Here is a 17,519-nt window from a genome sequence, read left to right on the forward strand (position 1 = left end):
ATACCCCAACCCCTACCCCCACCCCCCCTATGCTCTACCCACTAGCCCCCCTCCCAACCCCCACACCCCAAACCAACCCCACCCCCAGATCCTCCCTACCCCTCCAACCCCCACCCCTCCTCCCCAGCTCCGACTTCCCACCCCCACCCATCACCCCCACCCTAACCCCATGCCCACCCCACACCTCCACAAACCACCCAGCCCTCCCCACCACCACCTGACAACCCACCACCACCCCTCACAAACTCCCCACCATATCGCACTAACCAATTATGCCTGTCCTGTGCGTGTCAAAACATTCCATTGCCCATATTTTAGGGGTTAATACAGTATATAGAGTGGTTCATGTGTATGTAGGTGAAGTGGAGGGAGGGGAAGACCGAGAATGAGGTGGAGGGATGGAGTTGAGAAGTATTTGAGGGAGGGGGGAGTGAGCTGGGGGAGGGCAGTCAAATGGTGGGTGACAGAGTGACTTGGAGGCATTTTGTTTGTGGCCACCCTTTGCAGGATTAGGGCGTCAGGCTATAGATAGATACTGTAGATAGATATGTATTGCCTCTCTTACACTCAGGCAATTTGCTCATGTGTTGCAGGGACAGCTTAGTCATTGTTATCAGCGTCTATTCTGTATGGCTCATTTCCTACTGGCACTGCCCCACATCCACACCAGCAAACTGAACCATCCTAAGCACTATCTGTTTCCATCTTGCATCACACATTTCCTACTCACTGCCACACCCATGCCCACACCAGCAAACTGAACCATCCCCAAGACACATAAAATAGCACCAGGTGAGTTTATGGTGGAGCATTATTCTATTATTTTGCATATTACATCTTAACTTTCTTTTGCGGTTTATATCACCTTAATTTTGACTTACAGTAGATCAGTGATTTTAAGAGGATATTGAGGAGAAGGTGCAGAGTAAATAGCTAAGAGATAAGTGTTACAAAATCTCCTCAGGCACCTAAAATATGACCTTGTGAGGACAAAAGTTCCCTAACATAGTGTATCAGACATGAAAGGGATCCATAGCATACACTCACAGTACAGTACACACATCAGGCTGACATGTTTCTATTAAGCCCTTGAAGCCTGTATGTATTGGAAATTTTGTCCTTAATGTTGCATGAATATGATATACCACAAATATGAGTAAGATGAGTTTAGGTTGCTCTCGTTTGCTTGGCATCTTGTGATGCAGGTAAAGAGTATCAAAAGAAGGGGTTGATACTAAATTGACCATTATCACTGTTTATTAATATTAAAACTGAACAGTATAAAAGACTAAAATGCTTTACAAAACACTGCTCTGTTGATATAAAGGAGTATTGGCACTGACAGTTACTTCCCATTGTTGTGGGCCCTGTTAACCCTTTGAATTCAGGGATGTCATTTTCATTTTACTCTGGCTATCTCTTGACAGTTGTATTTTGTTTTGGATGGACATTTGGTTTGAAGGGGTTTCATATGGCATTAATAAACCACTTCAATACGAGAACCTTTCCATAGCTGAATAAAATTACCTGGTGCCGATTCAGACGAGGGTTGTGTATGTGTGAGGTGGAGGGGGAAGAGGGAGACCAAGGAAGAGATGGAGGGATAAGGTGGAGTGGTATATGAGACCATGGATGAGATGGATGTGAGATGGGGGAGGGAGAGGGTGAGACCAAGGATGAGATGGAAGGATGGGGTGGAGGAGTATGAGACTAAGAATAAGACGATTATAAGATGGGGGGAGGGAAAGGGTGAACCAAGGATGAGATTGGAGGAGGGACAGGGAAAGACCAAGAATGAGGTGGAGGGATGGGGTGGAGATGTACTGTATATGGGGAGGCTGGTGTGAGTTGAGGAAAGGACATCTTGATGGCAGTGGACAGGGTTACATGGAGGCAATTCCTTTGTGGCCCTCCCTTACAGGATTAAAGTGGCTGGCAGGAGATATAGCTAGATAGATGAGCAGGAATATGCCAAAAAGGACATAATATGAATTCAGGAGGTCTTATTAATATTCAGTCATGGTCGTCAGTGATCTTATTACCTTAAATTATCACAAAGCACCGTACTTTTGTACTATGCATTTGGCACTTTAACCTGATTGGCAGTTTTGAAGTACAGCATAAGTGATAATACTATAGCTAATAAAATATCTGGTTTACATCTTGGAACAACAGTGTGTGTTGTGAAACAAATGATCTCCCAGCAGTAGGAACATGGGAATAACATCGGTTTTATGAGAAGCTTGATTAATAATGTATGCTCTACTTTACACATTTAATACCTGTACATACTTATGATCTAAAAAACAAATGTACTACATTATAAAGAGTATAAGGATAATTAAATAAATATTTATGATTTACAGTAAAGGAAGTACTTACTGCAGTTACCTAAAGATATCCCATCTTTCTTTTGGGTTTCAAAGCACTGGAAGGACATCAAAGAGTTTTCATGATAAAAACAGTAATGTACAACAATAATACAGGTGACAGCCCTGGCACTGAAGTTTTATCTGGTATAAGAGTAGCTTTGTAGATGCTGGAAAGGGACACCTTTACATGGTGGCACTGATATAACCAAGTAGCAGAGTTGCCTGGTTAGAAATATGTCCCTCAGCTCCCTCCTTGTACCCGAAAAGGAGGATGGTGGACTTTGCAAGAGAAGTGCAGCTTCAACCTGCAGTCCACCAAGGTTCAGATTAGCCTGGGGTCACATCTACACTGTAACAGTAGTTTTCTTTACACCCTATATGCTATGTAAGTACAACTCAAGGTAAACATAATATTGCTAAGTCGATCCTACTTCAAGTACAGTACTTTGTTCTTGTAGTCAAAGGCTGAGTAAGTACTGTTGTCTATGGAGTACAGTATGTATGGTTTAAAAGATCTATATAACAGTAGCAAGTATATTGTATACAGCTAAGATAGAGTTGAAGCATTTTTACACCTCTTCCTTTGCAGTTTTTTGTTTTTCATTTTGCATACACATTAATGTTGTATGTCATTTGTCGTTCAAGTATGGACACTGCCAAGTCCTATTTTGGCCTCTTTGGAGCACAGGGGCCCAAGGCTAGGCCACTGTTAGTCCAGAATATTTAAGGGTAAGAAACCAGCCTAAGCCCCTGGTAGCATGCACATGGTAGAAAAACTTCCAGCCACCTTGGGCTCAAACTGTAGCACACAGGCCACAGAGCGTTCTGACCTCAGTGCTCTACCAACTGTGTCACCAGGTGTCCAAATATTGTATGGACACTGATTACGGATAAAGTATAACAGGAGCATATTAACATACCATGTGCTGAAATAAATGGGTAAGGAAGAGGTGCTGGGGAGCCTCCTTAGCTGTTGAGAAAATATCCATCATTGTGACAGTAGTATACTCTTTTCATTTTAACCTGACCTAGAGTCTCATCACTTTGCACTTTATTTCACACAGCTGAGTGGCAGAAAAAGACAATACCACAGCTTTCAGTCCATTGCATAGCACTTTGTGGCTAGCACCATACTCTAGTGTCAAAATATTGTTACAATTCAGCACTGAAGATGGGGTAGTGACAGTTTAGGGGAAGCAGCCTATGTATATAGATAGATAAAGTAAAATGAGTATACTTACACATTTTAAAAATAATTCATTATTTGTCATGGAAAAACTGAGTGAAAGAGGTTGATAGGTAACGTAATACTAAATATGAGAGAAAGGGGTTTTGCATAAATACTGCTGTGATAAAAATTGAGGCATTGTACTGCAAAATACTGGTTGCAGTTTAAAGTGAGTATTAGCCTAATACATTCTGGTACTTAAAATACTTCACAGAATTAACATACATTATTACCAAATAATAATGACCTTAAGTAGATTGCATAGGATAGCAAGACTAATATAAGTACATCACAGGACTGAATGGGTTAATAACAAAATAGCCAAGCTGAGAAAGGTGACATGTAACCAGAACTTGGCCATATTATCACCACACTGGGTTGTATTCTAGGTGGCATAGTAACACCTCTTTCTTACTGATTTATTTTGCGTATCGACACCTTCTTGAAAAAACTGCCAAAGTCATTTTTTCTGCTTTTCAGGAAATTGAAAAAAACTCTCATTTTCTTAATTTTCATATTAATTCAATGTTTAGCCACCCACACCGTAAACCTGACAAAGCCAGCTATACCAATAGGTGCGCCACGTGATGAAGAATTGATTTAGGCAAAAATCCAGAAATCGCCGAAAAATGACTTAGGCAGTTTTTTTTTATGAGGGTGACAATATTACACCTAAATGTTCTCTCGTATGTTAATTAGATTGCCTTATCATCAATACAGTTTGCATCAGTAACAGTTGAGGATACTGATGTGTAATTTGCTGGATGAATTGCTAAGGAAGAGAGGTGACAATAGAGTACAGTATCTCCAAGGCATTACCTAAGCATTTTTTGTCATTTTCTTACACCCTTTTTGTAGTCATGTAACTTGTATCAATAACATACCAAGGTGTAATGAGCAATGTAAATAACCAAGGAAGAAACTGTGAATCCTCTAATACCATATGTTCACTTTTTTCCTAGCATCTTCTAGTCTACTTAAAGACTCTTAGTAAAAACTCTCCAGTCACTTTTGGTTCAAAAGTAGAAGAGATGATGGGTGTTGTGAAATCTCCAAAGCCACAGAGAATACAAACCGTAATCAAAACTCACAATATGTTAGACACCATGTGTAAAATCTCCCAGCCTCAAAATTCACAGTAGGCACTCACCAGCCATTTCAGGCTCAAAAGTGGAAGGGGCAATAGGCTTTACAAAATTCCAAAGCCACTTATACAATAATAAAACTTGTCGTTGGAACCAGCTATAAATTAAACTCCATTCCTAACATCTTCGAGCCTCCTTAAATATTCTTATAAGAAACTCGCCCGTCATTTCTGGCTCAAATGTGGATGGTATGACAACGTAGATGCCCCTGGGGAATTGGAAGCGCGTGGTGACCTCCCGAGTGTTGAGGAAGTAGGGACACTTGGCAAAGCTTGCATTGTACCTAAAGAAGTCTACGTCAAGCTTCACTCCAGGCTGTCTGTCTTGGGGCAACTGTGAACAAAGTAAACACTGTATAATGCTGCATCCTTGTAAAATCATTTTGACCTCTTTTTGTCATTCAAATTAACCATATCTAAAACTGCATTCTTACATAAATACCACTGATAAATACAGTATCAATAATATATTAATCTCTACTTCCTCATAGTACAGCACAGTACCAGATTACATAAATCTTTTTCATATCAAAATTAACCATATCTAAAACTGCATCTTTTCATAAGTAATGGTGATATAGTAATCTGAGTTTCTACACAGTACAGTACAGTACTGTACCATATTGCATGTATTCATAAAAATAACTTTAGGTTTAACAGATACCTTTTAATGAAATTCCATGTAAATTCCATATAAACACTGACTAAACATTGATTTGGCCACAAACATGTGTATCATTCAGGCTTAATTTTTCATTAACTCCTTCACTCGCATCATAAAAACCTTATCGCATTAGTAGGCGATGAAGAGTGACACCTTTAAATGGTGGCACCAAATTAAGTGGGCAGCCTAACTTCCTGGTATACAAACACCCTTCAACTACTTTCCTATTGCCCCAAAAGGGGGATGGTGGAGTGCAGAAGAAGGACAACTTAAGCCTGCAGTCCACCAGGTTCACATTTCAGATGAACCTGAGGTTATAACTTCTGCATTCGGAAACTTTTCATCCATGCCACTTTAACATAAAACTATTCTCTGCTCAACTTGTCATACACATTTTCCTGGCACATAAATGCCATACTGTGTATATCTGATATTCCCCTCGCTCATGCTTTCTCCACTGCTGTATTTATGTTTCACAGCAAATAACTGATCTAGACATCTGCTACCACTCCTATCCATCACTTACCTGGCCTTCTGATACATTCCTTATTTCCTTTATAATGAATTTCCCATATGCCTTTCCTTTAACACACACCAGACTTTTACTGTAAAAATTTTTGTACTAGCCTTGATCACCTTTATCTAGTGCAATCAGGGCAGTTGCAGGGACAAACTTTAGGCAACAAAAAGAAACACTCTTCTTACTCTGCAAACAGTAAAACTCCTTGCAAATCATACAGAACAGTGCTATACATATCACCATCAGCTGCACCAAAACCACTCCCATAACTCACTTGCACTGAAACTAATATTCTCCCCGTGAGAGATTACTTTGATATGAGTGGCACACGGTGCTATGCAGCAGTGTGTTCCAATACACAACACCTCCGTCAGTGACAGACACACACCACACTTAGCACACAAAACAATCACCACACTATCATTATCAACTCCTTTACAACAATATCCCACCTCCAGACATTCCAGTGCTACCGGTGAAGAAACACCTCCATACAGAACCTATTTCAGACACTCACAGCAATACAACAACTTGATCAGATCATTATATTACAAGCCTCCCTCCTGACATCCACCCTTTGGAGGTGTCCCTAAATGAAGATTACTGAGTTCACTAAACTAGGCTTAGATCAGGACATCACCCAGCTACAAGTTTAGATTTGGGTTGGTTGGAATTGCTGATGACATGTACCCAGCTTGTAGAATAGGCCCACACAACATACTATACTGTACCACACATAGTGGAGTACTGCATAACATATGCCACACAAAGACACAGACACAACAAAAAGCACATACTGGAGCACTGCAGAGCAATGCAGCACTAACATAAAAACACAACTTCAACAGTGTCATTATATACTTCATCCCATCCTTCCACATCATCCTTGGTCTCCCTATATACTGTACTTCACCCCATCCTTCTACATCATCCTTGGTCTGCCCCTCCCCCTTCTCCTCTACCTCCCTCACATACACTTTCCTAGTTAGTCTCTCATTCTCCATTCTCTCCACATGGCCAAGCTATCTCAGGGTACTTCTAATGCCTTCCATTACATCCACATAAACACCACAACTTTCCTTCACTTCTTCGTATTTTGTCTGTCAGTCTCTCCACACAACTCCACATGTTCCTCTCAGTTCATTCATATCTAGTCCTCTCGCCTTGACTACATTTCATCCAACTGAGCAAAAACCAAGATAGTGCAGTACATACTTTATAAATGGTGAATCCAATGGGTACATAGTCTGCCCCATAACGCTTGAGTTGCCTGATGTTCTTCTGCATGAGTGAGACCACTACAATGCATTCATTGTCGTCATCTGTGTTGGTCACCTCCACAACATACTGCGGGTTGGATGCAAATGTGTCTGTGGAGAGAGGAAACACTTCAGTACCCTGGTTGTCAGTATTAACTCAGTTCTAGAGTATACTTAATGATCACTGTATTGTACCATTAACCAGAACTTTGGTGGCTAGTGACTTTGTGAGCCTCCTGAAGAATTTTGAAATATATCAGACAAAAAGTCAGTTTAATGAGGCGATGTGGCCACCAAACCAAACAAAATGCAAATAGAAAATAAATTGTTGTTTTTCTTCTTATGTTACTTCTTACTGACTGAAAAATATTTATCTATAAAGCTTTAAGGTATACACTAAAAACTCACAGAATATAAATGTGTACACCTGGAATTCCATCAAGTATCCACTGAACAAGATTTAGTATAAACTGAATGTGGGGTCATTACAGTCCCCCACTAATGAACACTGATTATGTCTACCTCTCAGCAGTATTGTCAGCTCTTAAATTTGTTCAGTACATCAAAGGTTTACTGCACAATACAGTACAGCACTTGCTGGGAAGTAATCAGCTGGCTTTGGCACTTGGTTTAGCCTCCAGTCCATAGAAAACATCAGCAGTTACCATGGCTAACCTCAACACAGGGATTCCTTGTGGGGAAGCATGGATACATATACAGGTGGTCCCCTACTTACGAATGTGTCACATTCCAAGAAACCGCTTGTAAGTGGAATTTTTCGTAAGTCAAAATTCATTCTTTCCGCGTCCTTCTGCCTACGGATAACTTTACACTCCCTCTTCCGTCTTTCTTTCCTTCATTCTTTCCTCTTCCTTCTGCCTGTGGGTGACTCTACACTCAGTGACAAGCCAAATGGTTTCCTATACACCAGGAAACAATTTACTACTGTATGCTGGGTGGTAACCATATAACCAAATTTTGGCGCCTGGTGGTTTAGTGGGTAATTATGGCACTCCGATTGGACTGAGCTGGTGAAGGTTTATATCCAAGGGGTGGTTGGGGTTTATTGCTCACGCAATGCCACTCAGGGATGAGTGCGGCTGGTCACTCTCATCTTAAATGTCAGGACCAACTTGCCTAGCCCCGGGCTCCTACGCTTCTCATGGGGCAATGTAGGATTGGATGATGGATGGCAAAATGAATTTCATACACCTAACCAACCGAACATCATAGCCTAGCCAAGCCTACCAAGCCTTTTAAATGTGCATAGAGCACTACAGTTGGGCAGAATCATTAACCCAAAGCTTATTTTATAGTGAAGTGTTAGAATATCTCATGTAATTTATTGAATATCGCACTGAAAGTACAAATTCGTTAAAATTCATAAGCTGACTTCATAAGTGTAGGGGACCACCTGTGTGTGTGTGTGTGTGTGTGTGTATGTGTGTGTGTGTGTTCTTACCTAATTGTATCTTTACAGGAATGAGTCAAGCTCGTACTGTCCCGTGTCTTAAACCATATTTATCGTACATATCCTTAAATTTGTGAATTGTTTTGGCACACACTATTTCATTCGGTAGCGCATTCCATTGATCAATTGCTCTGTTTGGGAAACTGAATTTCCTTACGTCTTTATCACCTCTCTTCTTATGCAGTTTTTTGCAGTGTCCTCTTGCTGATGCTTCTCCATATGTTAAGTAATCATTTATGTCTATTTTCTCCTTCCCTGATATGCACTTATATAGCATTATCATGTCACCTCTTTTCCTTCTCTCCTGTAGTGTTGGTTGATTCAGTTTATTTAGTCTTTCTTCATAGCTTAGGTCCCTTAAGCTTGGTATCCATCTTGTAGCGGCCCTTTGAAATTTTTTCAATCTTGTCTATGTGCTTTTTGAGATGAGGACTCCAGACTACTGATGCATTTTCCAGGGTTGGTCTAATGAATGATGCTATTATCCTTCTTAGCATGTCTTCATTTATGTATGTGAATGCTATTCTCATATTTGCATGCAGTGTATACATGTTCCGTACCTTCTCGCTGATGTGGTCAGCTGGAGATAGTCTGTTATTGATAATCACACCTAGGTCTTTCTCTCTTTCTGATGTGTATAGGGTTTTATTTCCTAACTTATAATCCCAATCAGGTCTTTTTCCACTTTTACCAAACTTGATTACATGACACTTGTCCACATTGAATTCCATTTGCCATGTACTACTCCATTCATGAAGTTTATTTAATTCTTCTTGTAGCTCTTTACAAGAGTCTGTGTTAGTAATTCTCCTTTGTATTTTTGCATCATCTGCAAACATATTCAGATAGCTCTCATTTCCAGTGTTACTGTTTATATCATTTATATACAATAAAAACATGATTGGTGCCAGCACTGAACCCTGTGGTACTCCACTAGTCACTTCTTTCCATGATGAGTCGTTTCCTCTTAGTACTGTTCTCATTTCCCTTTTTATGAGAAAGTCTTGCATCCAACAAAACAGTTTGCCTTGAATTCCTCCTTGATGGTACAGTTTCCATAAAAGTCTTTGGTGTGGTACTGTGTCAAGAGCTTTCTTGAAATCTAAATAGATACTGTCCACCCATCCTTCCCTTTCCTGTATTGTGTTTGTTACTCTGTCATAGTAGCTCAACAGATTAGTAACACATGATTTTCCTTTTCTGAAACCAAACTGTCTTTCTGTTATCATACTGTGTTCTTCTAGATGATTTACCCAAGCTTTTCTTATAAGCTTTTCTAATACCTTGCTTACAACACTGGTCAGTGATACTGGTCGGTAGCTGAGTGGATTTTGTCTATTTCCTTTCTTGAATAAGGGGACAATATTTACTTTTTTCCGAATATCAGGTAGTTTACCTTGACTCAAGGATTTCTTGAAAATTAAAAATAATGGTTTACTTAACTCCTTTGCACATTCTCGTAGTACCCAACATGAAATTTCATCAGGACCACTTGCTTTTCCTCTGTCTAATCTACTTAACTCCTCCTGTATTACTTTTTCTGCTGTTTGTATATCTGGTAGTATGTGTGGACATGCATGTTCCACATAGTCCCTCTCAAAATTTTTTTCTTCTGTAAAAACTAATTGGAAATTCTTATTTAGTGCTTCACAAATATCTTTCTCTTGTGTATAAGTGATTCTCTCGTCCGTAATTGATTGTATTATATCTTTTACTTTGGTTTTGCTTCTGATATAGCTGTAAAACAGCTTTGGTTGATCACTACTTTTATTTATTATATCCTCCTCAAACTGTTTTTGGGCTTCCCTCCTTATTCTTGTATAATCGTTTCTTGCCTGTTTGTAATTATTATACGCCCTTTCACTATTATGTCTTCTGTATCTATTCCACAATAAATCTCTTCTCTCTTTTGATTTTTTACATTCTGTATTGAACCAGTTCTGTATTTTCTTATCTGCTTCTTTGTGCTGTGGGATGTACTTCTGGACTCCCTATTTCATAAAATTCACAGAATTTTTTATATACAGCATTTAAATCTTGTCCTCTAAGCTCATTTACCCAATCAACTTCTAAGAAATACTTCTTTAGGTCTTGATAATTTCCCTTTTTATAGTTTAGGCTCTTTTTGTAACTGTCATTGCTGTTTACTATGTCATATGCTATCCTGAAGTTATAATTTAGTACTGCATGATCGCTTTTTGTGTATGTGTGTGTGTGTGTGTGTGTGTGTGTGTGTGTGTGTGTGTGTGTGTGTGTACAGTTGAGTGAACATGTATTAAAATTTCTTACTTGGTGGGATTAAATACAACCTTCATTAAGCCCACTTCACTATTAGGACATTCTCCTGTGTTGAGGAAAATAGTTTACTGTCTGTTTTTGTCTGATGGAATTTGTTCACTCCTGCAACTTCAATCCTAAGTTGTGGTTGCATGAAATTTGATGAGCTGTAGTTTCAGGTAGGAATGAGTCTCCTTGGTTACTAGTCAAAACAACACTCATATCTTACTACACCTGGCCATCAACTGAGGTGAAAGATGTTAGAGATTTTCGTTAGGTTGGACCAAATGTGTTTGTATCGTGGCAGTAAGTGTACAGTAAAAAGTATGTTGCCAGACAAAAAGGATTAACATAATGAGGATATAAACTGTCACAAATTATTACAGGGAAATGCTCATATTTGTTAGAGGAAAATGATTGCATTTGCTTAAGCCAAGGCACAGATCATGTCTGCAGTAGGTCTGATGCTTCCCACCATCAACTCACTTGATGCAGTAATACCTTTAGATGACTGTACCTACTGACAAACCAAATGGTTTCCTGTAATCAGGGAAGCATATAAAACACTGTGTGGTAACCATTTTGCTTACATCCTGATGCCTGGTGGTCTAAGTGGATTAAAGTAGTCCATCCACATGTGGCCCAGAAGGGTCCAGGTCCAAAGGGTGTGTGGGTGTAATGTTTGTGTAATGCCACTTAGGTGAGCAAATGCCTTGACTGAACAACCTAGTCCAGGGCCCCTGTGCTCCTGATGGGAGCATTAAGCCCTGGATAATGGATGGATGAACTGGTCTGGTTTATTTGTGAATACATATGTTGGACTGACAACTAACCAATAAAATTCCTGCATCCTCCTGCACTGTGTTGTGATACCCAGGCACCCTCGTACATCACCACATCCCAGTGCCGCTCACACTCAACCTCCTTCGCAGGACTCCCATTGTCATCATCATTACCAAGCTCGGGAGTCACGTCACAGATCTCAACCGTGGAAAAGTTGTTTCTGAAATCCTGTGAAAATCATATATAATTGGTTGGTTTCATCATCATTATCATCACCAGTCAGGCTTCACAGACCTCAGCCAATGAAGAACTGTCTCTCTGAAATGTGGTAAAAGTGGAGGATTATTAGTTAGCTTGTACTTTATACTACACTGTTGGTGTTGGTGTTACCCCAGGCTCATCTTGACATGAACCCAGTGGACTGCAGGGAACTGGCCACTTCACTCAGGCACTCCCAAAGATGTTTTTGAAGTTGTTCAGTATGACTGTCTGTACAGTAATTCCTTTAAGACCTGGACACCACAAGTCCTGGACATTTTGGGCTCGGGTCCTTTGACCAAAAAAAAAAAAAAAAAAAAAAAAAAAAGATACGTGTTCATCCCTATTTTAAATTTGCCTCACAGTGACAAACAGCTTTGTTGTGGCACATAGTTCCTCTAATGTCTGTTAGGGCGCCCCTGCATCCTCCTCAGTTCCTGCCTACCTACCGTCATGACTGCACGCTCATCGTCATGGCTGCCCACGTGTTTGTTTTTGTGAATAAACAGTGAATAAACTCCAATACCTTGCCACTAGACCATGTGGGAATTTGCAGTGTTGTACAGTGTTAAAAAATTAGATTTCAGAGTGCCAAGGATTAAGCGCAGAGTGGCACAAGTAAGAACAGAATGTGCAGTGTTAAACAATAATTCAGAGTGCAAAGGATTATGTGCAGCACAACACTGGATTACTATACATGCTTCAAGTGCACCTTCACCACTGTCTGAGCCATAGAGGCGGGTTAATCTTCGTGACGGCCACGGACGTGTTGAAGTACCCTGTACACTGCTAAATATTTTCCAAACTTACTTCTGATTTCTCATTCTCTGGTTCCTTTTGATTTATTTTATGGTTTCCGTCCCTCATTTGTGTGCATAAGGTCTTAAATAGGTGCTATGCATATCTGGTAGGGAGTTATTTAGGTGGCTTTCAAAGTTAGGTTGGGTTGGGGTCTGTAAACGCCTGTCCAGGGGCATTTTTCCCAAGTCCCGGATAAAACCAAGTCCCAGACATGCTTTTTGGTTCTGTTGCATCAGATCTTGGAGGGATTACTGTATTGTGATAGTGTGGTGTATGAGGTAAGTGTGTTGTGGTGTGGGGAGGCTGCATTGCAGTGTGGTAAAGTGGACTGTTTGTGAGGTGTATTTTGTGTTGGTATTGTAGCAGGGTTGGGTTATGACTACATCACAGTCTGGCTTGGTGTGCTCGTCTCTTGGATTAGGGTACTTCATGTTGGATGATTATGCAGACAAATGATGATATATAAAATATGGTACTGTTCTATCATCACAAGCTTCAGATTTTATCATGAAAAACCAGGGGCTTGTCCACACCTTTGTGATATAAGTTTCCTAATACAAACCTCAGGGATGTTTCTTCATATTATCTTATTGCTTTCCCCCCCCCCCTTGGTCTTCCAGAATTTACCATGATCATCAAAGGTTACACAAAATCAAACACAATCCTCATGTGCAAAATGCTACAGAAGAGGTAGTGTGAAGCCTCCTTTGACACCTGTTGCAGAGTAAATCACTAATGTACTATGAAGCCTCCTCTGCCACTACAGTATGTGCCAGGACCTTTTGTCTTTACCTGGAAGCTCATCCAGAATTCACCATCATCATCAAAGGTGAGGCGAAGTCTGGTACGATCCTCGGGAGCGATGCTGGCCCACTCGGGTGATGAATCACTCCAAGCCCCCTGCCACTCTGCCTCATTGCCCCATGGGTTGTGTAGACGTAATAGCTCTGCTTTACCCTGGGGGGGGGTTGTGCCTCGGTTAATTATCATCATAAGTTTGTGAAGGCCTTGGCAGTGCATGCACGTGTAAACTTTTTTTTCTCTCTCTGTCTTTTACTTGCTGCTGATAATTAACAGTAATAATGGACGTCATGCAGCTCCAGCACCACCAAAATGCCACAAGTAATCTATGGTTAATTTATTAATGGTCATGCGCCCCTGCTGTTGCCAACCATACCTGCACAAAGACCTTGGGTTTGAATTTGGAGTTTTCCTTCTCCGAGGCTGTCTGCCATACAGGGCTAACGAGTTCAACCTACCAAGTATTGTGACAGAGGTGTTGAAAGTTCTGATACATAATCATCATCATCATCATCATCATCAAGGCCCTAGTTCAAACCTACACAATCTTATAACTCTATTACCAATAAAACAGTTACAAAAATTAGTAATACATGTGGGTAGCCAGGTCAGTTTACAAACAATTAGTTACAGAAAAATACAGTGTGACTGTCAGACAGCCAAAGTAATGCTCTAATAATAATAACAGTAATAAAAATGAAGCTCCTGCCTGAAGACGTCCAAGTATTAACTGAAATGTACTGTGACTACTGCTGTATAATTTCTAACACTACTGTATGACAACACCAACATGACAATACTAAAGTAGTATATTACATAATTATGAAATAACTGAAATATAATGCTTCATAGATTATATAAATGAACAATTATATACATTTCATTTACAGCCCTGTACTCATAGTCTACATACAGAGATACTGAACAGTAAACACACACAAACACTGTATCCTTTTCATTTAAACTTGGCCAGCTGATTTCATGTAGTTCGGTGCCAGAAAAAGACAATGCCATGGCTGTATGTCCTTTCCTTATTACTGTACTTCATCTTGACTCGCACCATCATCTAGTTTTAATCTGTTACGGCTCAACATTCAAGGGGAAGAGATGGAAATTTTAGGCCAAGTTAGAGTAAAAGGATATACAGCACTACACCCAACAATATGCTTTACTAAAAGTACATTTAACAATGTATGAATACAAACAAATTACAACACACAATAACACTCAGAAAACTGTGCAAAGATCTCACCCTGTTTTCTTTCACATACACAGCAGTCCCTCACACACACCCATAAACCAGAACTGGGAAACAGTCAAGCACATCACTCAGACCCATGGAATCCCAGCTTCAACTCGCACACATAATCATCTATACATAAACTTTTAATCAGAAACCAGACATCTTAATCCTGGAGAGGAGAGCCACAAAGTAACTACCTTCATGCCACCCAGTTCTCCATCATTACAGTATCCTCCTTCCAACTCACATCACCTTCACTCATTTCCCTTCCCATCCCATCCCCCCATGTCATCATCAGTTTCCCCCTCCACCTCACTTACATAGACCCTTCTGATCAATCTCTCAGTTTCCATCCTCTCCTGTGATCACACCATCTCTGAGTACTGTACTTCTAATTTCCATCCATCACATCCACATCAACACCACAATGCTTCTTTGCTTCATTTTCTATCTGCCACTACTCACAATGTACATGCGCCTCTCATGTAACTCATTTCCATTCATCTCACTCATGACCTGTGTCTGTCCAAAAAGGCTGAAGCTTCACTTAATGCGTCAGAGTGGGGATCTCAATAAAGTCATGATGTGATGATTAGTTCAATAAGTGAATTTGGTATTCTCACACACACACACAAAACAGAGGGTGGGGTGAGGGGTGGGGGCTTTGTTTTACACCCTACCAATTTGATACAGATGTCATACTCACTACAGCAGATAATCAGGGTCCTGAATGGCTTATTTCATGTATGTCACAACAAACACTACACAACACATACCTCTGGGAAAGCCATATTAAGGTTCCAGTTGGTTAGAGGGGCGAGGGTACGAGGGATGTGGGACATGCTGGAGGGAGGACGCTCAGTCAGTCCCAGGTTTGATGCCACTCTGCTTATGGAATCAATTATGTCGTCGAAGGCGCCCTGGAGGTGAGGTTTGATCAAGGGCGTTATATCTTTCTGCGTCTGGAAGTCAAAGGCAGTACTTGAGGAGACAGGTTCTGGGAGCACTGTAGACAATCTTACCAAAACTTAGGCAACACAGATGTTATCATTAAGAGGATTAATGTACTCTCTTATGTCTTACTGAACTATACCCACACACTGAAACATTATGTACCCAGCCTCATCCTGACACAAGCCCAGTGAACTGCATGCTGAAGTTGCTTTCTGCAGTCAACCATCCTTTTGGAGGACAGGGAGAGACTTAAGGGGCATTTGTATGACCAGATGGCAGAGCTGCCTGGTTATGTTGATGCTAGTGCAGAAAGGCATCCCTCTCCAGCACCAACCAAGAACTTAATCAATTATTGTATTTAGTTTCCAACAGTTGCTGCAAACTACTGGAAAACTGAAATCTCAGATGTGTAATATGACTGGAAATAGTATGGCTCTCAGATTAGACTTAGCTTAACTGAGTCTGAGTTCCGTACCTAAGAATGAGGATTTTGTGATGGGATACCAAACTTATTGTCAAATTTCACTGCTATAATACTACTTCCAGGGTACAAACTAAACTAGGGTCCAAGTTGGGCCAAATCTGTTGCATCATCACCCCAAACAGGCATCACTATGTGGGTATATTCCATGCAAAAGAGAATACAGTACAGTAGTTTGCATATTAGTTCTGTAGTTACACAATTATTCTGCAAGGAAATTTATGTAAAGAATAATGTATGAATTTTGGGGTTAGGTGCCACTTATTCTATGGATATACAGTGAATTAACATTTCCGTACATTTTTTTCCAATGGCACTGTTAAAACTGCCGTACCATACTTCCAATTACCAAATATTTGTACAGACAAAAGCAGTATTCGACACCCCTTCCATAAGACAGAACTATGCACTAGTGATGTCTGTCACATTCCACTGCCTTCACCGTCATCTCACTCACTCATCCTCTTTTGGTATTCACTATTGCAGTTGCTGTCCCACTGTCTGGTCACGCAGACCTACTGACCAAAGGTAAGCAACTGCTTCTGTGGGGCTGTCCGACAGATACAGGGCAGTATAGTACATACACCACGTGAAGAACTGGTGCACCCTTGTTGCAGCATCTCACCAGGGTCGGATTAGAGTCCATCCCCATGGTGAGGTGCAGGGAAATATAGTATGAGATTTGGCTCCTGGGTGGATGCTACACCTCCTGTGTTCCATCCAGGGTACACAGCACCACCACATGTAGGCTCCTCCTTAGTGCCTTTGGCATTTACTTCAAACTGACTGTTCCCTGACCCAGGGTTTGTTGCCGGGGGGGGGGGGGGGGGGGATATCGAGTATTGCTTTTGAGTGTACAGTAATTATAGTCAATATATATGGCACCTTCCTACTGTACTCAAGGGTTGCAGGGTTCCATTGCTCAAAACATTGTTATATAAACACTGTTATACACAAAGTTTGTTTTTAATACCACTAATATTAAGATCCACAGCCAGTATTCTCATCAACTCGGATACTCTCTAACGTCTCTTCCTTAGCAGTTTACCTGCCATATTCGTCCATCCATCCATCATCCTATCCCACATTGCCCCATGAGGAGCGTAGGAGCACGGGGCTAGGCAGTTGGTCCCGACATTTAAGATGAGAGTGAACCTGCCATATTACACATTACATTTCTCTTCCATGATATATATGTTGTTGTTTCTTTCGCCACCAAATGGGCCAAGCAGTCATTTATACTCCATTCAATCCTGGGGAATT

The 17,519-nt window shown here is 40.6% G+C and overlaps 1 protein-coding gene across 4 annotated transcripts in view; it reads right to left on the minus strand.

Annotated features, from left to right (window-relative positions):
• Positions 1-220: 220 nt before the first annotated feature.
• Positions 221-17,519, minus strand: part of LOC145416995 (calpain-A-like) — a 52,932-nt gene continuing 35,633 nt past the window's right edge. For 2 of the 4 annotated variants that reach the window (XM_080285838.1, XM_080285839.1), the window contains exons 9-13: positions 15,598-15,783; positions 13,570-13,734; positions 11,769-11,946; positions 7,144-7,298; positions 221-5,078 (exon numbers count right to left, since the gene is read on the minus strand). In XM_080285838.1, the coding sequence (XP_080141964.1) occupies positions 4,863-5,078; positions 7,144-7,298; positions 11,769-11,946; positions 13,570-13,734; positions 15,598-15,783 (900 nt within the window). In that variant the 3' untranslated portion in view covers positions 221-4,862. The remainder of the gene's footprint in view (positions 5,079-7,143; positions 7,299-11,768; positions 11,947-13,569; positions 13,735-15,597; positions 15,784-17,519) is intronic. The other 2 variants (XM_080285840.1, XM_080285841.1) reach the window with 2 other exon arrangements.

The sequence above is a fragment of the Coenobita brevimanus genome, chromosome 108 (genome assembly GCF_032717465.1).
Source record: "Coenobita brevimanus isolate Jiangsu-jjx chromosome 108, ASM3271746v2, whole genome shotgun sequence".
Taxonomy (NCBI): domain Eukaryota; kingdom Metazoa; phylum Arthropoda; class Malacostraca; order Decapoda; family Coenobitidae; genus Coenobita; species Coenobita brevimanus.